The 27088-nt window shown below is 30.4% G+C and overlaps 1 protein-coding gene across 4 annotated transcripts in view; it reads left to right on the forward strand.

Moving 5' to 3' along the window:
- The window catches only part of LOC146993966 (ribosomal protein S6 kinase beta-2-like), a 113104-nt gene that overhangs the window by 45742 nt on the left and 40274 nt on the right, over positions 1-27088 (forward strand). For 3 of the 4 annotated variants that reach the window (XM_085826675.1, XM_085826677.1, XM_085826676.1), the window contains 4 exons: positions 6948-7053; positions 11461-11498; positions 13486-13600; positions 13970-14038. In XM_085826675.1, coding sequence (XP_085682801.1) covers positions 6948-7053; positions 11461-11498; positions 13486-13600; positions 13970-14038 — 328 coding nt within the window. The remainder of the gene's footprint in view (positions 1-6947; positions 7054-11460; positions 11499-13485; positions 13601-13969; positions 14039-27088) is intronic. The other variant, XM_085826678.1, reaches the window with a different exon arrangement.

Genomic DNA, 27088 nt, shown 5'->3' on the forward strand with positions numbered 1-27088 from the left:
AGTCCAAAGGCTGCACAAATCAATTTAATGCAAAGTTGGTTAAAAACTTAACTGGCATGGAATTCAACTATCAGCAATTATAATGCAAGGCTGAAGACTACAAATCTTTTCTTATCTAGCAACCTATTAATGTGGCCTCAAAAGGCAAAACACGGTTTGTTTTACAAAATAAAAACTTCATTTGGATTCTGGTGAGAAAACGGATGGAGGAAATTGACAGTAAAGATCCCAAGCATAAAATAACTCTGGTTACAAAATAAAGGAACGTTACAATATACTATGTTCCCTGATTAATTATTCAGTACATGAAATAGTGTAATGCATTTTTGTTTGCATCACATACAAATTATTTATTTTATTTAAATGCTTTTCAAAACTGACAGGATTTTGCAAACATATTGACCATATTTTTCGACCTATAGATGCAACACTTCTTCTCTTCAGAAGTAAGATTTAGAATTAAGAAATAAGAAGAATTATGAATAGAAAATAAATACATATGCTGGCTAGCAGAAGAAGGATGCCTACATAAAGTACTTTTTAAGAGAAACTGGCTCAGATTCACATTACATCTACGGGAAACTACTAAAACTCCCACATAGCCAGCCTGAGCTACCACTGTTCAGTGGCTATCACTCCACCACTAGTGGATTCCAATGACTGTTCGAATTTTTCACAGAAATCATCATTTACGATGATTGTTGTATTATTACCATTGGTACAAAATTTACTCATTATGATAATTTAATTTTAGCTTTTAAATTATAATCATAAATTACTTGTAATAAATTGAGGGATTAAAAAATACACACTTCTTAATATTTTTACCACTTACAATATTTAATCATAAAAAATATTTCTAACACTGGTACAAAACTTGCCCATTGTAATTGAATTTGATTTCCTTCACTTTGAAATATTTTTTTTATTTTCTTTTAATAACAGAATCTAAGAAACTAAAGTAACATATACTAGTTTGAAATGCATTTATTAACCTTTTGTAAATTTCATTATTCATAAACATAAAAATTAACCTTTTGTAAATTTAAAATATTAACTAAGTACTAATATAATAAAATACAAATATGAACTAACTACTTAAAATATTAATGTTTAATACATTATATTTTGTAATTAAAAATATTAACATTTTGTAAATTTCATTACTCATAACATAATAATTGTCATAAATTCATTTACAGTAGTGTTTCAAGAATTTATCATAGCAGTACTAGAAATATTGAAAATTAGAGAAAGACTGTTTATTCCGATTAAGAGCTTATTTTTTAGGATTGTTATTTAGTCTAGATCGGGTTTTGTTGACAATCCGCCATTTTTTTCCGATCTTCAAAACCGAGTCTACCTTGGCGACCGAAGTTTGTCACCAAATAAAATATCGCCAAAAGGACCAATACTAAAGCTGTTCCTCTGTTTTCAGTCTGCAGTCTTCTTGCCTAATTGAATATGTTTAAAAATTTTCAGTGAAACTATTAACTTTTATGCTGCATTAATCACAACTGTCCTATATTTTTAATGTATCTTAAATCTTCCTACAAATTATGCAACTTTTAGTTTGGAAATAATTGATTGTGTGTGTGTGGGGGGAGGGAAACTATTATTGCATTGGCATTAATAAATAGAAACTCAACTTGTCTTGTATTTTCAAAAATTTTATCTAAAGTGCAGAAAAGCACTGTATTTTAATTGTCTGCAAAACTAAAATGCCAATTTTTAGTGGATTTCTTTAGAAATTTAGTGGATATTTTCTGTCTTTATTTAGTGGAATATTGCTAGCAGTAAATTTGGTTGTGAAAATATTTATACAAATCTCTCACTATCTTTAGTTGTGTATTTCAAGCAAAATTATGCTGAACACTGTAAACACATGGTCTTGTATAATCTGGGCAAAAAAATAGGGTCTTTTTTCTTTTAATAAGGATGTATCAGTAACAGTACTCCCTGTTATTTTTTGGCATTTTAGTGGAAGCTGTGGTACTTAGAAATTTCACCCCATCTCATCTTCAGTACATAATTATTGTTGCCTAAGAAGTTAAGTACTGTATAACTAATGCCTTAAATTGTACTTGTATGAACAATGCCTTATAATTTCTTGAGCTGCTTAGCAAGAACTTTCATAAACTTTTAGAATTAGTTTACTACTTTTATATGCTTGATACAGTAGATATCTATTGATAATGCTCAGCTTTGAGATTCTTTAAAATATAGTCATTGTTTTGTGTCTTGCATGATGGCTTGAAGAGTAAACGACACATTTTGTGTTTAAATAGTCGATTCATTTTCTTTTCATATTATAAAAGTCTGTTATTTTCGGTTTCTGCACTGAAACCGTTTTCCTTCGAGAGGCACATTGTAAGACAAGAATTAGACTTCTCTTGCTTAGGTAAATGTGTAGCAAGAGCTATATCAGTGCTTTCTGATCATCTGTATCTTGAAAAGTTTCCAACTCATTGGCAACTTTTTGAATTAATAAAATACATTTTCTTGGTTAGCTTTAATGCTTATATTTACTGTTCTGTTTATCAATTATAATTAAAAGAAGCATTTTATAAGAAGCGAACTTTCTGAGAAAAATCAAAAATCTACATGATTGATATTTTTATCATTACAGCCAGTGACTACTGTTCAGTGAAATGATGGTTAATGATAAAAGTAAATAAATTCATTTATAGTTATGTGGTACATGCATGCATGGATTAGCTATTACTGCAATAACATGCAAATGCAAAATAAAAAAAATGACACATCTGATTGTTGAAACCCAGGATATGTTGGTAATAAAAAAATATTGTTATCTGTTCTTTTAAATCCATAGAACATACTATAAGCCTTTTGTGATCTTGATATTAACCTTCTAAGATTGGTTTGAAATACTTTATTTTAGACTTCAGTACTGCACGATCGCAAATGTTTCTCTCCTTTTTTCACCATTTCCTAGTGAAAATTTTGTTTTCGAACAGTCTTGTCCCCATCACAAATGTTATAATATTTGTGTGTTTGTCAGATGCTGTTCTGTGCTCATGATTAGGTTTTTATATTTGTATTTTTCTCAGCATTTATTTTCTTTAGTCTAAAATCTCACTTATATATTTCATTATTATGAGCTGCTTATTCCCATACACTTTTTTTTTTTTTTTTCTTTTTGGTTAGCATAAATATCAGGAAATAATTTAATGTTCTTTTTTTTCTCTTCCTACTATAACCTGTGAATTTCGGAAGATATAAATTACACTATTAATTATTTAAACTATTAGCATGTTCAGACATTCTAGAAGAAATGAATTTCAGTTATGGTGTTTTTGCTTAAACCCAACACTGAAACCTACATTATTCTGTAATTCTACACAAACATGTAATGATATGATATTGGCTTTTTTATAGGTAACCATTATCATATTTGGACATCTAAAGAATTTTCTTTACCTGAAACACTTCTTTCATTTCAATATTTGTATATTAATTCTCAGATATGCAAACATACGATAGTCTGTCACATCAGATAGTCTCAGATATGTGCACATGAGATAGTTAAAATTCTTTGAAAGTTTTCAGTTAAAATTTTCCTTTTTCCCTGTCTATGTATAATAAATAAATAAAAATTAAAATGCTTCATATATTAACTTTTGAAAGTTAAATTCAAGGCTCTTCTTTATTTAGAAAAAAATGATGAAACAGTTCAGATAAGCAATAAACAGCATAGAATGAAAAAATTCTTTAAATTGAGTTATTTAGAGTAATAAGAAATCCTATTTATCACTTGTCTGTGTAATTTGGTCATTTAGGTCTAAATGAAAAGAGTTAGTAATTTGTTTGTATTCAAAATCTGCTAGACGTAGCATGTTTACTTTTATTTATTTAGCGCCTACCGCAGTTTAAAAATGTGTGTTAGAAAAGAATTTTCTTAAAATTTATTTTTTCACATTTCTTATTTTTTATCTCCCTATATGCTCTATTTACTTGAATATAAGAAACAATTCTTTGCCACATTTTTTTCCTAAAATTTAGTAGAATCTAATAATTGAATATTTGAATAAATGAAATTGCAGGAGAGAATCAAATTTAATTATTGTACTATACAGAATATTTACACTATTAAAATGCTAAATAAATCACACAGGTTAATTACCATATATATAAATTGTATAACTCCCATTAATTATGATACCCAGGTCTAGTTGATCAATTTCACGTAAGCTGCATCTACTATACTGGTTAATGTTAGATTGATTGATTAAAACATTGCATTTTGAGAACTATCTGCCTATGCAAAGGGATGCCTTTGAGGACATTTAAGGGAACTTTCTTATTACATCATGAAAACTGCCCTTCAGCCAACCCATTTGCTCAGGGCTTAATTTCTAAGATTAGAAGTGCCGGAGCCCTATGGAAGAACGTCAGCAGAGAGGAACAAGAGTAAATAAATAAATAAAATGACTATTAAACTCCTTAATCATTTTAAAATTAAATAGTTAATTATTATCAAATTAATTAATAGCTAATTAATTAATGTTTATAAATTGTTATTGTTTAAGCACCGGAACCGAAATCCGGTGGGTTCCGGCCCAATTTAAGTTCTGATCATAGGGGGAAAGTTCTTTTATCATTACAAAAATTAAATATACTTAAAGTATAGCTGATGAAAATTCCAGGGCGAAACAGAATGAGGGTATGAGTGGGTGTAAACAAAAAATGAGGGGAATCTTGATGAGAGAGAACGTTCTCTTTGACTGCGGCTCTCTGTTGATATAATGATAGCCATCAAGCAGATGGATGTCAGGGGTAAATGAGTCTTAAATCGGACTCCTAAATGTAAAGTTGCTGGTTACCCTTCCCCCCCATTAGTATATACTGTGGGAAAAGATGATGTATAGGACGTGCTTGAGCAGTTTATCACAGTATTTCCCTCTTCTTGTACTCGCTGTCACTTAACGCACATTTAAGAACACAAATTTTCCTTCCTGCGAGGATAACTAACTTTAAGCATTGATAACAATACACTAGATACAATGGCATGGCGAGAAATTTAGGCGTTCCTAAACAAACTCCCCCAAATTTATTGCTTTTCTTAAAGGGAAAGGTTTCCGCATGCGAATGAGGGGACTTTACTTGAACGTCTCAAGTTCTCATGAGGTCTGCTTATTGTTAAACTAAAACGTTAGGAATTCTAAATTTTGTTCCCTTTAAATTGTGATTCAATTTTATAAAAAGAAGTACCGGAGCTCATCTTATTTAGGGCTCCAGTGCGCTCTGGCTAAAATTGTAATTTATGTTAAAAATTGAGAAGCCCCGGAGCCGGGCTCCGGTGGGCTCTGGCGCAATTTAAGTACTGCATTTGCTGGGATTTGAGCCAGGCAGAAGTACCTGTATTCAGCAGTTTTACCACTTGGCCTTATGCTGTTTAATTTTATGTTTGAAGGAAAATAAGTACAATATGCGCTCATGTAATGTCTGCACCTCAACTTTACAGATAAAATTTATGTAAAATAAAAGTGACCCACACAATGTCCGCACCCCAAAAACTAAAAAATTTCTTACTTTAAAATATATTTATTTTTAACATCGCCCTTTTCCGTTTAGTCAGTAACATTAGTCAATGAACATCTTTAAAGAAAGAATATACATTTGTTTAGTCTTTGGTTGGCAACATAATGGAAAGCAGAGATTTTCCTTGCATTCTGGCCTGCTGCTATTCAGTCATAATATCAATGTCGGCAATCCAAACAGGTTTTTACCCACTGGCTTCCAGGAAATACTGTTTTGTAATGAAATTACTTTCCCCTCCTTCCTCCTTGGAGTATTTGCATATTTCAAGCTTTCTCTTTTCATTCATAGTATCATTTGGAATTCATGGTAGTTAGCATGTAGCGTGCTTGAAATGGGAAAATACAGTGGCTTTTAAACTGAAAGTCTTAGAATTTGTGCAGGAAAATAGAAAAAGAGTAGCAGCAAGAGTATATAAGGTGGATGAAAAGTGTGTGCACAATTGGAGCAAGCAGTGTGATCAACTGGTGGCAACGAACAAAACAAGATGTGCATCTCGCGGTTTAAAATGCAAGTTTCCGAACCTTTGAAAAAAGTAGTTGGGTATGTTCATGATACACGTGCTGAAGGGTAGCGCAGTAACACAGTTGTTTAGTTGTTTAGATAAAATATCAAGGAACCTAGTGACCTAAGAGTGAATTGTCGCTGAGTCAAGTATTTACAAAGCAAATTCAAAAAGGTAAAGTTACCCTTTTATTCACTCAATATAACAAATGACCCCTTCCCGGGATTACAGGAAAGCCTTCACTCGGACTTTTAAATCAGGATAAGAAAAAAAGAAACTAAGTTAATACTAAACTAAATAGACTTAGCCGAAGCTAGACACAAGTAGCTAACATAGTTGGACCTTAATTTACACTATTTACCGCCGATTATCATCAGGGACGTACAATACAGCCCGAGTATAACAGATTCAAGATCCAAGTAGCCAGAAGGCAAACACGCGCCATTAAGGACTCCTAAGCTCTCTCTTTTTGAAGTTAATTGAACTTACTTTAAATACTTCAACTAATTCATTTGCATTCAATGTGATTCTAGAAACTTATTCTGGTAGAGAATTGTAAGTGGGGAAACAAGAATTGAAAAGAAATGGTTTCAAAATTAAAAATAATTGTTATAAAATTAAAATATTCCATACATATTTATTTGTTTCTTATCAAACATCTTGCTTAGAAAAAGTTAAATATCTTCCCTAAGAAAGCTATTTATTTTTCTTGATAAAGGTATTTGTTTTTCTTCGGAAGAAAAATGAGATATCTTTTTTTTTTGGAAAGGGTTTCAGTAGTTAGCAATGAAACAAATTTATTTTATACTTTTAATCTGAAAATTTTTTCTTTGGACATGTTTCTCTGTATTCCCCCTATTTTCGCCTGCTTTTATATTCGCAGTTTTCACTCTTCAAGAGCATGGAAAACTGCAAGAATGATTCTAACCTTGTCTCATGGACTGGCATCTGTAGAAAGAAACACCTCTACAGATGGTCACGTCGCAAAGGTAATAAAAACTGATAATTTAAAAGCTTCATCTTATATATCTCAGTACACTGTTAGTACACAGTTATATATCTTAGTACAGCGGTTCTCAACCAGTATTGCTCCATGTACACCTTTCACCATTGCCAGATCGTTTCCCTCCCTTTATAAAACTAAAAAAATACAATATTTATTTAGATTTAGAATTATTTTTAATGTATTTTTATAAATTAAATGCAAAAAGTATAGAAAATGTTGACAAATGCCAAAACTTGAATAAAAGTAGTTTTTTTGTATTCATACACTCAAACTAAGTAAATGAAAATGTGGCCAAGCCTAAGTTGGCTAAGTGCCTGCCAATTGGGGGGGGGTCAGTAAATAAAAGGCTGACCACATTCCACCCTACAACTATGAAATTACCCCATGGTTGAGAACTCCTGGTATATTATTTCGTAAAGTTTTCAGTTATTTTTCATATAGATATAAAATTAGCAGCTTCTTCTGCACATTCTTAATATATGCTGTTCTTTGAAAAGCAAAAATCTTTCAAATAGTTTGGAAATTCATTGAAGAGAAAAGGTACTGGAGAAAAAATTGATTACATAAAGCAAAAGAAACTTGCTTCTTCAAAGCAATATTTTTAAAAGTATTACAAATTAGCAGATGAAGCCAAGACTAGAAGAAACATTAGTTTGTTTATTAAAGGAAATGAACTTAAAAAATAAATTGTTAAAGGAAAGGAAATGCAAATTTGCTAAATTAACCTGAAAATTTTCATCCTAAGAAGAAAAATATTTTGTAGTGCTGTAGATTTTTTTTAGCTCTTTGGTCCAGGGTTTGAATACTGTCTTTACTGTTCGTACATATAAGCAACTGGTTTAGCTTATTTAGAACTTTTTTTTTTTTTCCTGGTAGAAATTTTCTGGCTTCTGTCTAATGCTTTTTTAACATTGACTCAAAATAGTCTTTCTTCTTATTGGCTTGAGTTTACTGCCATATCAACTTGATGAGATATGAATCAAGATAATGATGGGCTTTGCTCCTCTTTTTTTTTTTTTTCCAACTGTGCTTTTGGCAGAGTCCCGTGTTCATTCTGTATTTTGGGTGTGATGGATGTTTCGGGATCTATAAACTTACGCTTATGTTTCATTGTATTATACAGAATTTTAGCTTTTTCTAGTTCTGATTTGATAGCCTAGCAATCAGAATACATGTTATTTCTTTTTTGATAATTTTCTCGATTAAAGTAGAGGCACTTTTGTCAGGCAAAACAGTAAAAATGTTTATTTTATCTCATAGAATATCCCTCCGAAAACACATTTTATAGGCAGTAAATGTTGAGTATTATTTTTTTTGACAAAGAAACTTTCGCAAACTTCTATCACATGTCCTTTATGATCTATTTTCTTTTCTTCACCCATTTTCTAAAACCCATATTTCTTGCATGTAACTAATTCAATCAATAGTTTTGGCAGGAATTACTAATTCTTTGGTACTATATTTCATTAATGTCAGTTCCTTGTACCAGCAATAAATAAAGTGCACTGCTATCACAAAGAAAATTTGTCTGCCTTTGAACCAATTCCTTATTTGAATATCCACCTGTTGCTCTATTCTACATTACATTTCCAGACGATTTGTTAACCAATAGATAATTTCATTGGATCCAAATTTTTACATATGACAATGTCTGGCAAAATGCCATATTTTTGAAGTATTTGAATGGCATCTTTTTTTGTTCGTAGGTAAATCACAAATATTCATATTTAGAAAATTTCACTTAAGCTAAAATGTATTATTAAATTGAGTATTATAATGAGTGAGTACAATAGAATGCTTTCAAAAATCTCAAAGAGCATTCAGGGTAGGCCACATTGATGCCTTTCATGCATTAGCTTGAAAAATTAATTGCCAATGACTTATGCAAATTATCTCCAAAGTGGGCAACGAGTTTATGACTTTTTTGCAGGGTTGTGGGTAGTCAGAAAGTGCAAAAAAAATTTAGTTCTAAACATATAAACATTCTTTGAAACGCATGTGACTGTTATAAAAGTAAAATTTAAATATTTCAAGAAATTATCTTAAGTTATGTTATTGGCAAGTTTTAGAGAGCTGCTTTTTTTTCTCAAACTGATTTTACACTTTTATTAAATATTAGATTATGCTTTATAATAATGCATATTGTGAACACTTCTGGGTCATTCATAGAATTGTATTATTTGGGTGAAATCAGTTGCACAGGTATTTTCTGTAATTTATTCAATTATTAATTGTTGATAAACCCTTAATTTTATTGATAGTCCTCAAAGGGCAAGATTAAACTATTTTTAACTCATAATCAGCATGGGAATTTCAGTTAATTATAGATTGTTTACAAAATGTTATATTTTTAATGAATAATTAAAAGGCATTTAATTCTAAATGATATGGATTCGTGGTAACCGTCTTCCCAGCATTGTGTAGAAATATACATACTTAGGATTTCTAAGTAAATAATTGTAGCTGGTAGAAAAGGTAATTTTATTTTCCATCCTAGACAATCATGATTAATTGCAGTGTGACTTCAGTCTTCAGTAATATTATTAATTAAGAATTAGCCCTTTATTAAATATAATATATTTTAAATAAATAATTAAAAGAAAGGAGAAATTAGTTAAATTATTAGAATGGATAGTTTCAGTAGGCTCTTATATCAAGATTGATTTTTAAGTTTAGAAGTTTCAGAGCCCTGTGGAAGGCTACTAGGAAAGATGAGGGAAAATAAATGATTAAAATAACTAATTAAAATTTAAATTCAATCTTATGTGAATAAATAAATGACAATTAACTGAATTAACAATAAATAGTTAAATAATGAAATGAAATATCAGATCTCATCATTTTTGGGGCCCTAACTGGAATTACAGTGTCACTCAAAAACCAAGACATAGAGATAAGTATATACTAGTAGTAATGTACTACTACAAAGATCATTCTTTTTCCTTCGCATCAATGAAAAATGGTTATAAAGCAGTACTAATGAGAACAGACAAAATGTTAGAAAGCATATGTAAAAAATGTTATTAAAGAAGTTAAAGTTAAAAAAAAGGGAAGAAGAATCTAATCCTTTCTGACTGTAGTCTCTTTCTGATATAATTCTACCTGTTAAGGAAGATGTGATAGGGAAAATATTTTCCCTATACATTTAGAGTTTACCTGAAAGCTGAGAACAAATGTAAGATTCTGTATAAAGGGACCATCCTCCATGTTTGGTTACATCATTTCAAAAGTCTGCAGGTGCTCTTTTTAGCAGGAATTCTCTAATACTGAATGCGTCTGAGCTGTTTGTCCATTGTAAATTGCAACATATTTTGGTATATATAAACAAGGGTTGGTACTTACACATTAGCATAACCACCATATAAGAAATCAGCAAATTTTCAGAATGTGCCAAGCTCTGGCTGCCAAGTCATAACAGTTCTTCAGTCTTAGTAAACAGCATTGCCATTTTCATTATTCTTTTTGCACTATCCCATGTTACAACAATTTTTGTAGCAAAATCATGAAGTTTCTTTTCTTTTCTTTTTTTTTTAACTCAGTTTTAATATATATGCTGATAAGATTTGCATGCAAAATTTCTGCAGGAATACAGCATTTTATTGCAAAATCATAAAAGGAAAAATTGCTTTGAATTTTGTCTTAAAGCAATCACCATATCTCATCACAATTTAAAAAAAAAAAAAAAAAAAAAAAAACTTGTTTGTTGGTTTACTGATTGATTTTTCCTTTAAATATAATGTAGAATATATATGCACGCAATTAATAAAATTTGCAATTATAAATCACCATTCCTTTTCGTTTAATAAAAAATCAAGAAACTTTGCCAAGGTGGTTGTGTTATCCCCTTTCGTGTTTGTTCTGTTGTAAATTTTGAGTAACTGGAGATATTAACTCATGTATACGCTTCTCATTTTATATTTCTTATCTGAGGTTACGGCTCCCTCTACTGTCCTCAGAATCTTTATGCATCATCTCTCCCGCCCTCGAGCGTCCTCTCAAATGGTGCGCTTCTCGGCCAAGGGGATATTAATATATTTTGTAGATTCATGACCTGGATACTTGTAATAATTTTAGCAGATCAGGCTAAATTTTAGCAGCATCTAAACACTATAGCAAGCTAAATTTTAGCCTATATACTGCAATGCACTTGCCAAAAGGATTTTCATGGTTTAAAGAATATGATTTGAGAGAAATGGTGAAATCATAACAACTTTTTTTTTTTTTTAAATTGCCCATGGTGTTCATTAATTGCCAGTTGACTTTGCTTAGTAGAAAAATATAGGGGGAATAATATTACTAATCATTTTTAGTTTTAAAAAACATAATTTCTTGCAAATTTATCTATTTATTAAGCAAAATGTAACCTTGGTTTTTCTTTTTTCATTTTAAGGGAATTTATAGAAGTGTTGAAGAAAGTGAAACTGTAGGGTAAGTAAACATAATATTCTTTTCATATTGAAGTAAATTAATTCTGGATAAACATTGCTATATATATTAATATATAACTTAATTAATATACATAACCAAACTGCAGCTGTCAGTCTCCTTAACTGCAGCCTGTGAACCACATGAGGCTCTTTAGCCCTTAATTGCAACATCCTTCATTCACCTCAACTGAGTTATATAGCAAGCAAAAATTTTATTTTTGAAGTACACTTGTATTTTGAAACAAAAATTGTGTAAGGATATGCTTTTTTTTATTAATTACAAGAATAATTTATTTTTTAAATTATATTAAGTGTAAAATTATTAATATAGCTTAAACTATTTTACGAGTAAAAAAAAAAAGGGAATTTTTTTATGTGAGTTGCAATAGTAGTTATGTTTAGTTTTAAAGCAAATAATGATCACAGAGCCAAATGTGAAAGTCATTTGAAACATAATGCATTTTAATGCTTTCCCCTCTGGGGTATTGTTATCAGGCTGTTGGTACAGTAAATAAATCAGCATGTTTCTGAAACAACAATGACACAAAGTTGAAAACTTAAAATAATCTCATAAAAACAGTTGGCTAATCTTTGGAATATGGTAACAGGTAGTTTGATGACATTTTGGTAAGGCGATAAAGGTTACTAGCTAGGACTTTAGCAGTGTACATGGATAAAGTCAAGAGTGTGCACAATGCCATTTTTGTGCAATTCTGGGATGGCTTTTTAAGTGAAAATAGGTCGACCTGTACATGGATACCATGTATGTGCAATTCTTGAAAACACGGCAAGCAGTGGGCGACTCTTTCTCCCAATTTCACACCTAATCGTCGTCATGATTAAGCACTTTTGTTCCATAAAAGTTCTAGCATAAGCATAATTTGGATAGCAGGTTGATGGAAAAAAATGTTGAGTTAAAAAAAAAAAAAAAAAACTAGCAGGTTGCTGTAGCAGGGTTGGTTGCCAAAAAATCGCCAAGTTACCATAATCCGAAGATTAACCAAACAGTTTTAAGTAATCTGTGTCTTTATCAGTCTAATTTTTATAGGCCGAAAAGTTCATAAAATTTGTTTTCTTTTCAGTTAGACAATTAACCACCATCAAGTAGATTAAAATTCAATTCAGAATGGACTTTCAAAGCCAAAATCTAGTATTAATCCATTTAAGATTAATTAAATTTATAAACTACAGAGATGATCTTCCCAGAAAATTTAAAGTGAAAACTTATTTTAATTTGAAAACTGTTGTAACATACTAAGTTACTATTCAGATAAAGATACACTATAAAAAAATTTAATTAAATCAATTATTGCTGATTTCATGAAAAAAAAAGGCTGACTTTTCAAAGTGTATTAGCTTTTTTTGATAAAATCACCAACAGTTAAGGAAATTTGAATCGTGTTTCGTCTTCCCAATCTAGTTGAGTGTAAATTCGATTTAAGGATCTAAATGAAACTTTTAGCTCAATTTAATTCCCAAGCAGATTAGAAAAATACCCTGACACAATTCTGGTGCCTAAAAAAATACTGTAAAAATATTGGTAAAACATCTGAATTTAAAAGAATATGCAATAAATCAAAAAATAAAAAGTAACTTCAAAATGTAAACCTAAATAAACGTATTTATAAAAATGTTTTACAATAAAGGGAAATATAGGAGTTTCATTTTTAGATTGTGACTAGGAAGTTTGGCTTTAAGTTTTTCCTTTAAAAATCTTAACTGTAATGTAGATTAGCTCTCTCTTTACTTTAATTTTTGTCTCATATTATGTATTTTGTCTCAATTATACTATATTTTGTCATCATTATATTGTATGAAGAGTGATGCACATAATAAAAGAATTATTATATAAAGATATATTTATAAATTTATACTTTGCAGTTACTTTATTTAAAACTGTTGTCTTGGATGTGACGAAAATATATTTTATCAATCAGGTGTTACAAATCAAAGCAGACAATAATTATTTTTCTGTTTTCTGTAAATAGAATTGATTCAGTTTCATCAGGTAGTTCTTCTGATGTGGTACATAATGAGCCTAGCCGAACAGGTGTTAAGGATTTCAAAATTCTGTCATTTTTAGGGAAAGGAGGCTTTAGTAAAGTAAGTGTTGCTTTTTTAATTTTAATTTTTCATTTAAGAAAGTAACTAAATATTTATTCACATTTTTGCACTTAAGATATGCAATTCTATATTTTACTCATTTAACTGTAAAGTTACCTGTTCTCTTAATAGATTTTTAATAATTTGATATGCTTTAAAGTAATCAATTAAAAAGAATTTGAGAAGATTTCTGTAATTTTATTTGTATGTATTGACAATATTTAGTTATTGCAGTTAATTTGATTTGTGAACGGTACATCGGTTTTTTAATTTGATATTTTAAATGTATACAAATTTGATTTACAAAAGGGCATTTCTGTAGCTATGTATCTGTTTAATATTAATTCTAACTGATGTAGGGAATTTCAGGTTTTTCTGGTTCGAAAAATAGCTGGTCAGAACTCCGAAAAAGTATTTGCTATGAAGATTGTGAATAAGGTATACTTGTTTCTGTTTGCTTTACTTAAATTTTTTGTGAATAAGGTATAGTTGTTTCTGTTTGCTTTACTTAATTTTAACATGTTTTCTTCTGTAATCTTTTGTGTAAAGTCGAAGAATATCATTTTTCTATTTATATTAGTGTGATACAGTATTATGAAATTTGCAAGGAAAACATTTAAAGAATTTTTTTATAATGTTTTATTATTATTAAAAAATTCTTTATCTTATTCTTTATCATAATTTTAAGAATATTCTGCAATTTATAATGCCCAATATAATATATACCCAAAAAATGATGCAAAATATTAAAGTTAATATTTTTAAAATGAAACTTATTTACATGCAAACATGAAATATTTTCTAATATCAAATTTAGTTAGTGTAAGTTTTGTTTATAAAATGGTTATCACAAAGTATTGTGAGATACAATAATAATTTTGCTTCCATTGTTCTGTTTTGCATTTCTCAAACTTATTCTCAACACTTTTTATACCAGCATCCTCCGAGTACAACCACATCATTCTTCACAGATTCCGTATATACTTTTCAACAGAAAGAATACTATTGGCAGTAGTACTATTGCTCATATTTGTTGTTTAAAACCTAGTGATAAAAAATAACTATTTGAACTAATGGTATGAAATCATCTAAGCTCAAATTACTTTCAGCAGACCATGGACCTTTCCTTATCTATTATATCTTTCCTTTCACACAATCTTATTTCATTCTTTTCCTTTCTATGTTGGCCATTCTTACTTATTTGTGATAAATTCCTCAATTTTGCATTATCTAGTTAACTATTTTGCATCAGTAGATACATTCTGCAGAAATTTGGAATTAAATTTAGAATGAGCCATGGATTGCAAATTATAAACATATAGCAAAAAAAATTCCCATATACCAGTTAAAAAATTATGCAAAAGGCTAAAGGAACATGTGAACAAACCAAATTCTTGCACAGCACATCAACAGCTGGATGGATGAAAGCTGCAAACGCTGGTAATCAAATTGGATTCACCGTGTTGGTTTCATAAGCATTTTAAGTTTTCCCTGTGTTTAACATGAATACAAGCAAGTTTGCTTTAAAATTGCTTGCTGATGATTTATTTGAATTGACCATTGAAGATTTACATAGTTCTTAGAAATTCATAGATTTTTGCTTCCTAGAAGTTTTGCTCAAGCTTCTTAATTTTGCTCATCTTCTCCCTTACTGCCATTCTCAGAGTACAGCAACATTTTAGGAGAATATGGAATTCAAGTCATAGATCTCACTACAGAATTATCATAAATTTGTGCTGGGAATGATGCAGATCAATCAGTTATCCTAGAATGAAAGTTTCAAGGTGCCTAATTGATTATTTTATAAAACTTTCAAAACAAATGTTATCATTAAGAATGCTGCGTATGTACATTGAAGAAAAGAGCTTTTTGGACTTTATTATTCACCTTATGGTCATGCTTCAACTTACTGTGACTTCATAGGTCATCTTTTGATCCACTGTTATCAGTGAATCAAAAAATTCTTCAAGGATAGGGATAAAAGACATGAATAAGGCACTAAAAAAATCATAAAAATATTTGCCAACATTAGAACAATCTAAATTTAAGGAAAGTCGCATATGAATGCAAAGCGTTCAGTTATGCCGAGTACCTCTAGGAACCATAGCAAATGTTTAGAGCATTTCTTTGGAGAAATGAGAAATTAAAAAAATGAAAAGATTGATAATGGTTGAATGTTGAGGTCATTTTTCTGTAGTTCTTGTGGCACAGAAGATTTGCAGACTCATAATTAATGATTTAAATTCCAATAAAATGTATAACAAAATGAAAAATATGCTAATGACATCAACACAAATATCTGTGCTTTTAAAGTATCTCTAGAAAAAGAAATCCACGCATGTCAAATCTGGTGATCATAGTAACCAAATAAAAGATCCAGTCTTTCTGATCTACTATGAGCCATAAATAGCATCAAGGTAATATCTGATGTTACTGTTCAATCATGTTGGAACCACATTCATAGGTGAACAGCTGGAGGAATGTAGGAAATAATTTCCTGCAAAAATCATGTAGGAAGTGGATACTGTCATGCAGCTGTTCAGTAAACTAAGTAAAACGTACAGTTCTACTAATTAGTTATGTGCCATACCAGCCAAAACATTAATGGAGAATTTTTCCTGGTTGGCATGGGATCTGATACCATGGGATTATCATGTACCCAAGGATAAGAATTGTGGTTGTTAAACGTGCTTGAACATACAAACATAACCTCATCAGCGACAGTTAAAATTTCCTGTAGGTACCATCAGGCAGAGCTGACTTCCAGAGGATAATCATCCAGTTTCAATGTCTGTATTCTCCAGACACTGGCTGGCTCACATCCAGGACATTTACAACAGCTTTTGTGCTTTTTTTTTTCCTTATTATGTGCTCCGCCCTTAGGCACTATATGAAAAGGTAGGGATGCCCCTTGGAGGTCTTTTTAAGGGAAACTGGCTCATATCCGTGTTACACATGAGGAAAACCACGAAAACACCTATGCAGCCAGCCCGTTTGCCAGGACTTAAACCTTGAATGAACAGATTTTGTGCTTGCAGCAGAATTATCCTCAAAGGTACACTGTCCTCCCCCCGAAAAAAAAAAGAACAGTTCTATGTCTTTTATATCTCCCGTTCTACTGGGCCGATTGACAAAATTCAAATTGCGTTTTTCATGTCTCGAAAGCGCGACTTAGGATATATATTAGATTTATATACAGCATTGTTCTAACATAGGTATTTTGACACAAAAGCGGACTTTTTCTGAAATAACATACCAATTTTTTTTTCCATATTTCGATTCTACGACTCAAATTATGGCTAGATATTAAATTTTGTAAACTTTGGTGAGGAATTTACGGAGAAATTTAAAAATTTATCTTGGTAGATTTTTTTTCATTTGCGCCAAGAATAATTCACTTGGCAAACTTCTTAACATGTGCAACCAATTTTCCTTTCCCTTCCATTATGCCGGAGCTGGAATTCACTTGGCAAACTTCTTAACATGTGCAACCAATTTTCCTTTCCCTTCCATTATGCCAGAGCTGGAAAAAAGGCACCTCGTGCCTACCTATTTACATTGTGCGTGAGCAGAAAAAAAGTCCATTTCTACTTCCAAATAATTTTGGCAAAGTGTCTAAACTGCATTTGATGTTATGCCAAATTTCAAAATGGGCCAATATATAAATTAACGTATATCTTTGGAAATTTTGGAATAAAAACTGCAATTTTTTTGCAGGTATGCTTAAAAATACGTCTACTTTAAAACGATTGTAAAATTTTTATAGATTATAATTCAAAAATTTTTTTGAAAAATTTATAAAAATTATTTAAACATAAATCATGAAAAATAGGTGAATTTTATTTGGAATGAACCTAAATTTTGAAATGTGGAAGGAGGAATCAAACAAGTTTAATAAAAAAAGAGAGATTAATAAATATATACCAAACTAAATTAACATTGAGGAGCTAAAATTTTGAGAGCTAATTTTTTAAAAACTGCACATGTGATTTTTTACCAAACTTGGTAGTTGGGCTTAATTTGAGCCATAGAATTGAAATATGGGGAAAAAATTGGTATGTTATTTCAGAAAAAGTCCGATTTTGTGTTAAAATACCTATATTAGAAAGATGCTATATATAAATCTAATACATATTTTAAGTCACGTTTTCAAGTCATGAAAAACTCTCGTGCGATTTTTACAAAACCTAGTAGTTTTAAGTCGTAGAATTGAAATATGGAAAAAAAATTGGTATGTAATTTCAGAAAAAGTCTGATTTTGTGTCAAAATACCTATATTAGAATGATGCTATATGTAAATCTAATACATATCCTAAGTCGTGCTTTCAAGACATGAAAAACGCAAGTTGAATTTCGTCAATCGGCCCAGTAGAACAGGAGATATAGAACTGTCCCATTTTTTATTTTTGCGTAGTGTACATATTAAAAGTTGTTTTATTAATGTAACACATACATTTAAACATACATGCTGTATGCTCTCAATATTACTGTTTCTTCCAATGTGGAAGCTCTTCCAGTGTTCATACGGTCCTTAAAAGGACTTAAAAGTCCTTAGGTTCTTTGGAAACAGTTTTTTGTCCTTAGAAGTCCTTAATTTTGGCTAAAACTGGCAAATGTTCCTTAATTTTACCCATCTGACATTTTTGTCTGTTTTTTTATGACTCATTTTGAGTGTGAATTAACATTTTAAAGAATATTTTTTTGACAACACATTGATAAATATGTATTTGATGAGTTAACATTTGGATTATTTCCTACTTCTTAATATAAATAATGGATACTTGAGTTTTAAAAGCATAATGCCCTGCTTGGATTGAAACATTTCAAAGTAATTCTTGTTTTATGAATGAAATATTATATCAAAAACAACTTTTTCCTTTGGTGATATGAGTTCTTTTATTATGTGGCACTAAATTTGGAGATTCATCAACGGCTTGGCAATTTCAAAATCAGGTTTTATGCAAAATTTTTTGATTTGGAGATTTGCAAACTTTTGATGATTTTCTTTACAAACATAACATTGACAAACATCTTAATGATAATAAATTAAAATTTTATTTAGGAAACAACATTAAAATAAAACATTTTTATTTTCTCTGGCGTGTTCTAAAGTGACATTGTTGTTATTGTTACCAATCTCACTTGTCTGACAAAGGTCAGCACAAGCTCATGACATTCATCATGGCAAGGAGTCATACCCCCCCAAGGGGTTGATGCAGGAAAAACTGTGAAGCTACTGGCTAGGATCTATACCTAGGTAGTCTCGGGAATGGAGTATAAAATTATGACGCAGGGTTCGTACGGTCCTTAAAAGTCCTTAGATTTTTTGGAATCGATTTTCGGTCCTTAATTTTGGCCAAAATCAGCAGAAGGTCCTTAATTTTAATCATCTGAAATTTCTGTCTCTTTTTACAATTGCCATTTGGAGTGTGAATTAGCATTTTGGTGGAATATTTTTGGCGATTCACTGGCTAATATATGATGATTATCTTTTGAATGGGTTTATGGGTTTTAATTTGTTTCTATTTCTAATAAAATTGATGGGATACTAGAGTTTCTAAGCAAGAAGTGAGGTATAAGCATTTCAAAATTCATTTTTTCTAATAAAGAGCTCTTAAACAACTTTTCGATTTTGGAGATGGGAATTCTTTTATTAAACGGTTCTAAATTTGGCGACTTATGAACATTTTGGCGATTTTAAGATCAGTTTCTATAGAAAATTTTTAATTCCGAGATCTGAGAATTTTTGGACGATTTTTTTTTTTCAAAACGTCCTAACATTGATAAATTTTATTTAGTTAAAATTTTGAAATAAATTTTAATTAAAATTTTAAAATATAAAATATTGAAATTATATTTAAAAAATAACATTAAAATAAAACATTTTTAATTTTCGCTGTCATATTATAAAATTTCATTTTGGCAACTTATAATACAATATTTTGAATAATATAATAAATATAAAGAAGGTATAATGCTATAAAGCACAATTTACGAAATGGCTCTTAGCAAAAGCAAAATTAGCTATGTAATTAGTTAAAAATATCTTCTTTTTAATTTTTTCATAGTAAAAGTTTTTCCCATGTAATTGTCTTAGAATATTCAAAATTCTCAGAATATATATCAGTTTTCTCTATAAAATTAATTTTACACTTTTTCCCTCCCTTTTTTTCCAAAATTCTGGCTTTTTGATGTTACTGAATTGGTAGGGATAATTTTTCTTTAGTATTTTAGACATTGCAGCTTGGAAAGTTTAGAAGGATTTGAAGGCAATATTTATAGACCCACGATTCTGGAAGATTTGAGAAATATGTGATAAAATGAAAAATGTCTCCATGGTATCAACACATAATGGATTTATTTTATTTAAAGTTTGCGATGAATTTCTTACTTTTTGGAAAACGTCTGGAAGTACAATGGATATTTGAATGTTTTACTTCTGATACTACAATTATTTTTTTAACATGTTTATCTTCTCTTTATTTTCTCTACTTTTCACTAGACACAAGCATGGAAAATATCAAAAATGCTTCTAATCTTGTCACATGGGCAGGCAAATTATAGAAAGGGATTTTTTTATTAATAAAGAAATTGAAAATTTGCAATTTAAAAGATTCATCTAATATGTTTTAATGCATCATACACAGAGCTGGCACTAGGCATTTTCCTACTTGATGCAATCTCTGTGGAGCCTAAATTCTGCTTCCAATGCCTGCTCTAAATTCTAAAAATTTTGCCATTTCAAGATTTTGTTGTTCGGTGGGACACTAAATTCTAAAAATTCTGCCACAACGGCTCTGTAACCGGCCTTTACCATATATATTTCTTCTGAATTTTCATATTACTAAAGAAATACAATTAGCCTTTTTATATACATTCTAAATGCATTTCATGTTTTTTAGAATAACGGAAATCTTTAATTAAATCCAAAAATTCTAAAATGAAAAGGAAATGTGTTGAAGAAAAAAAATAATAAAGACAAAAAAAAAAAAAAAAAAAAAAAAAAAAAAAAAAATTATTCTTCAAAGAAAATGTGCAGTTATTATTATGTAAATCACCCAATTGTTTATGATTTCAGCCTTTATTATAATTTCCCATTTCTATTTCCTCATATGATAGAGTTACTGAGCCAGAGTAAATTAATTAAATTGTATAATCTTTGACCACTAGTCCACACTTTTAGTTTGAATTTGACTGTTCTTCTTTAATTATGTCACCATGAGCTGTAAATGATTTTGTTAGCATCAGAACATGCCTTTGTATTCTAAGTTCTTTTTATATAAGAGGCTTATTTAAAACTTTGTCTGATATTTTAGTTATTTTAACACATAGCGATTTGCTTCACATCAGTTGGGGGTTTTCGACTATTTAACTTTTACCAAATCAAGTAAACCCTCATAGGTACATTGTGGAGAGGGTGACAAGTTAGGACATAAAGCAGTTAGGTTGATGCAGAAACTAGCTAGAGCATTATTTTGCATTTTGATACAAATCTCTAATTGTTAGAAAAGATGCTTAAAGAAAAGGAAATCAATATAAACTAGCCAAAATGTTTGGGAAGGCTTCAAATTAAAATGACGGATAAATATTTCATTGAGTGTTGTTGTTACAAAACATAAATGTTTTGTAGTTTTTAATGTGCAATTATCCTAATATCATTTAAGAATCAATGTTATAAATTACATGTATTTTAAACTGTGAAATTTGATTAGATTTTGATTTTAATAGGGCTTTTTAACAAATATTGTTAAAAAATAAAATTTTATTGTGGCCATGTAAATCCATAATGACTAAGGTTGTCTAATTACCTAATTTAATTATTTATAACTAACTGCTTACCCTTAAAAATTATCTCTATGTATTAAAGCAAGTTATTGCCTTTCATTAATACTCACTGTGGTCACAAGATAAAGCACAAGAACGTAAAAATTCAAGTAAAACTTATTCTTTGCATCTAGTGAGACTTAAAATAATACAAAACAACTTATCACCTCTGGCGCTTTAATGACTTATTGGAACCTTAAAGTATATTAACTGGGTTACAACTCCTGAAACTCTACACGAAGCTACAACACTAACTGCATCAAACAGAGCCCAACTAACTTTCAACACTTGTGAACCTACATCAGGCTATTCAGATTTGTTCTAATGAGAAGGTCTCTCTCTAGACAAGCAGCAACAGTAACAACATTCAGTCTTTTGTTCTGAATCATGCTGATTATGATCTTCTCATTTTAACCTATGCCGTTTGACATAAAATCTACCTGCTATTTACTGAACTTCTAGACTGACCAAGTACGTGACAAAGTGAGACAGTTAAAAAAATCAACATAAAGCTAACTGTGAGTAAAACGTAAATGTCACTTATCTTCTTTCAAGTATGTCCATCTGCTGTAAGTGTAAAATATTTAATGCTACTTGATAAATTGCATAAAGTTTATTTTATTCTCAAACTTATTAATAATTATGTTAATTAATTCATGTTTAGTAATAATGCAGACTACTTAGAGATCTATTTTATTTTTAGGACGGTATTACAAAAGTGAAATTCAGGCATAGATAATATTTTTAATTGAATTTATTCAGTTCCTATTTGCTCATAGGTCCTTAATTTTTTTCATTAATGGTCCTTAAAAGTACTTAATTTTCATGTGCAGAAATGTGTACGAACCCTGTATGAGCTTGCAGTTCTCCGTGACCTGTGGTTGTTCGCAGGAGTTCTGTCCTCATTTATTCGAGGGACCCGTAGGTGGCACTAGGCATCCTGTGTAGTACTGGCAGGTAACTATTAATGGCTAATCAAATCTTCAGGCCTATAGAGCCACAGCCCAGTTCAAAACTCCAGGCCCAGATCAGCCATGGGCGAGAGAGTTCAAATTAAAGTCTGTTGCCTGTAAGAATGAAACAGGTGGTAGGAGAGTGAATTACCAAATGCTCTTGTTGGAGTTGAAATTTGGCTGACTGGTCCATCTCCTGCCTAATATAGAAGTCTTAAACTGAGGTTGGGTCCAGTTATGTGGCCACCTGAGCTCACGATGCTGGCTATTAATAAAACTATTTTCATTAAAACTAGTGGCAAGGATTCATATGCACCTGTTGTTGGTAGCAGCCTGACTTTAATTCAGTTCCACCCCCACTTTTGAGATAGAGTACCTGTCGGGAAGGGGTACAAGGGTCTCTGACACCTCTTGCTCTATCATCAACCTCTCGAGAGGATTTTCTGCTTACCACATATTTAAAGGGGTACAGACAATATACCATTACAAACATTCATGCCTTCTCCGGGATTCAAACCTGAACCCTTCAGTATGGCAGTCAGAGTCACTAACCACTATTCTGGTTGGGTGGCTAAAATGACATCATTTTGGTGACTTCGAAATATTTTGATTCTGAAAAATAAACAAGATAATAAATGCTATAAAGCACAGTTTCCAAAACATATCTCAGGAAAAAAAAAATGCTGCTGTAATTATTTAAAAATTGATATCTTTTTTTTTTTTTTTTTTTTTTTTTAATATTTTTCATGCTAAGAGATTTTTCTCTTGTCAGAGGCATAGTTAGGTTTTTCAGTGACTTTGCGGCCCTTTCTGTGTGCCAAGAATGAAACATGTTTAATTCTAAAATTTTATAACATCAATTTGGCACCCCTGGATTGCTGCACCCGGGGATAGATGTTCCTTCTTGCTCCACCCTAGCTACACCACTTCTCTGGTAATTGTTTCAGAATATTTAAATGTGTACCAGTTTTCTCTCGAAAATTCTCTTTACTCTTCTCTTTTCTGATTTTTTTTTTTTTTTTTTTCCAAAAATCTTCTAGTTTTTTTATTTTACAGAGTTGGTAGGGATAATTTTTCTTTTGGATTTTAGACTTGCACCCCAGAAGGTCTAAAGTCAATATTTGTAGGTTTTAATTTTGAAGGCAAGATTTATAGATGCACAATTTCCAGAAAATTGTGATGAAATGAAAAGTATCTTAATGGTATTAACATATAATGGATGTGTTTTATAGGAAATTTATGATAAATTACATATTTTTAGGAGAATTGTTGGAAGAAAAGTGAAAAGAAAATTATTTTCATTTTCTCGTTTTGATCCCAGAAGGCTTTCTCTTAATATGTTTATCTTCCCTTTATTTTCTTATCTTTACAATTGACACAAAAATCAAAGCAATTAAAGAAAGTAAAGAAATTTAAAACTGATAATTAGTTACAAGATCCATTATTCATCATGTCTCTCAGTGCCTGCCCTAAATTCTAAAAATTTTGCGACTTTGGCTTTGGTGCTAGTCTTGGCCTTATATCAGTTTATGTTTATTTTCCATATTCATATTGTAAAGAAATAAAACTAGCAGTTTTCTCGATACATTCTAAGTACAATCAGTTCTTTAGAATAATAACAATCTTTAAGTCTGAAAATTCTAAAATAAATGAGGAAATTCATTGAAAAAGAAATTGGTCTTATAAAGAAGGAGAAAATTATTTTTCAAAGGTACATTGTTGAAATATTAACAAATTAGGAGATGAAGCAAAGACTACTGGGAACATTGATTTGTTTATTGAAAGAAATAAACTTAGAAAAGATGCTAAAGAGAAGGAAATCTATGTAAATTAGCTAAAATATCTGGATTATTTTCAAGTTAAAAAGATGCATAAACATTTTGTTGTTTTTCTTGCTAATGTCATTTTAGAATCAGTTTCATAAATTATAACTGCTCTTAAATGCTTAGTGCTTTTCTAATGGACATTTTTTAGAAATAAAAAAAAAATATAATTGTAACAATGTAAATTATTACTAAGAATATCTAACTACGTAATTTAATTATTTGCAACTAACTGCTCACACTTAGAAATTATATCTACATGCTAAGATGAGTTATCTCCTTTCCTTAATCCTTATTATGTATGCAAGATACAACACAAAAATGTAAAAATTAACACAAAAATTTATTCCTTGCAGCTAATGAGACCTTAAAATAATACAAAACAACCTATCGTCTCTGATACTTCAGTGGCTTATTAGAACTTTATATTAAATACTGTATATTAACTGGGTTACAATTTTAGCAAATATACACAAAGCTATGACATTTACTGGGTCAAAGGGCAACTAACTTTCAGTACGTATCAATATTAGGCATTCACATCTGTTCTGATCTGCGGCTCTCTGTCTTTAACTCTTTTGCATCGAGAGAGGACAAAATCTCAATTCCCCAAACATCGAAAACGCCCGTATCTAAGAATTTCTCTCGGAATGCTTTTCCTTCCCCCCATGACAAGTTGAATACTACAGCACTAACAATAGCCTTACTTAAGTAAAGCGAGAACTTCTTTCTTCGACGCTTTGACACTGCGTAAAGTTCCCCCTTGGGATGGGATTGCAACTTCGGGCATCAAAAGCTAAACACTGACAGTAAACAAAGGAAACAAGGAAGCTACTTTTAGTAGCTTCAAAAGAATGATTGACGTGTGATTTAACAACACCTGAAAGCAATGAGTAATGCAGTAACATGATGGGGGAAAGCACTGGGTAGGAAATTATTCAGGCATTTCGGGCGTCCAGCCGATGTCTGAATGCTCGGGCGCTTTGGGCGACTTCGATGCGAAAGAGTTAAGCAAGCAAGTGTGGTGGCACCAAGAAACCTGCTGTTTTGAGTCATGCTGAGTATTATTTTACTTAACACTTTAACTTATACCATTTGACATATATCTCTAGATTGAGCAAATATGTGATGACATGAGGCAAAAAAGAAATAATTGATATAAATCTAACTATTAGAAAACATTAAACAAAGAGCCACTAATCTTCTGTAAAATATGTGGGCTTATTATAAGTGCAAAATGTTAATCTTTCAACAAATTTTGTAATTTAATACTAATTACTTGAAAAAACATGAAAAATTAATTTTGTTATTGAATTTGTTTTACATTAAACACAATCTAAGTTAAATATTAGATTATTTTTAATAATCTAATATTTAACTTACATTATGTTTAATAATAATGCATCCTACTTACAGATTTATTTTATTCTTACAAATTGCATAAGTAAAGTTCAGGTGTAGGTTATTGCTTTAGTTTATTCAGTTCCTATTTGCTTGTTAGGTCCTTGAATTTTTTTTGTTGATGGACCTTAAAATTACTTAATTTCTAGGTGTTTCTACGTTCCGCATATCTATGAACTCCGTCTGCATTATTTTCCTCTGCACACATGGAATAGCTCACTCTTGTAGAGCACTCAAATGCACTTATTCACTCAAATGTTTTCTAATTTAGCTGCTGTCAACTCATGAATAGGTTTGTGTCATTGTTTGATTAGCTGTTCTGTTTCCATTTGCAAGCCTATAGATATAGAACTTGTTTTGCAAACTCTGCAATCATGTAGTCAAGCATTGTGCTTGAAATCTGCACTGAGAAGGATGATTTGTGCTGTGATGATTATGTGCATAGAGATGGTAGAGGCATGTTGAGAATCTTCTCAACATCCCATCTTCTATCTTTATGTGCCATTTTGGCAACAATGTGAGTTTCCAATCAGCATATTTTCATTGGAACAAATATGCATAAGTAAAGATTATTAGACATTAAGCAAGCTAAGTAAAGTCATTAGCTAAAGATAGTGACTTTACTTAGAAGAGCCTGATTTCATGTTAAAATGTAAAAATTGTCTAATTAGCTTTAGGCATTCTCCCTGGTTAAGAGTTTTAGAGCATTCTGTGATCATGGTCTGTTTGGTATATTTTTGCAGATGAATTAGTTACGCTTCTTTAGTTTTCTTGTAGTTAAGCCCTTTGATTCCTTATGGCTGGAGATAAAATCAGAAATATTAAGGAATTGTTGGTTGATATTACACCTTCCCTGAACTGGAGCTCTTTTGTGAAAGACACATTTGTAATTTACAGAGATCTTCTGTAGCTGGTAATGGAAGTTGCTACTTTTGTAACATCTGGTAATGTTATTGGGTAAATTATTAGCTTTATTGGAGAAGTCAAACATGAATGCTGATTCTTGTCATTTGACTTCTCCAATAATCATTATTCGGCATGTTATTTCAACCTGAGTTATTACCTGCTAATAATTTCACTTTCTTTGGCATTGAGATTGTTATTTGTGTAGCAAATGCATATGAAAATTCTTATATTTTGATGCATTGCTGTTAAATTAAACTAATGGAACAGACTGAGTATAAATAACATGTTGTGTTGAGATTTATAAGATTATGGGTGACACTTAACACTGTGTGTTGTAATGTTTACATTCCATATGCTTATAATATAAACAATATTATACATAAAACAATGGCTGATATTTTGTATATTTTGTTTGAATATCTACTTTCATATATTGTTTCATGAGAATATAGTAAATTTAAATAATTTTCTTGTACCATTGCTGCAAGGAATGATATTTGAATTTAACAAATATTCTCTATTTGTATAAAACTAATATAAATTAAGAAATTTTAATTGCAAAAATAAAAAATTAATTATTG

Source organism: Stegodyphus dumicola, chromosome 11, assembly GCF_044657685.1.
Source record: "Stegodyphus dumicola isolate Sdum_Otavi_A_Nest chromosome 11, ASM4465768v1".
In the NCBI taxonomy this organism is placed as follows: domain Eukaryota; kingdom Metazoa; phylum Arthropoda; class Arachnida; order Araneae; family Eresidae; genus Stegodyphus; species Stegodyphus dumicola.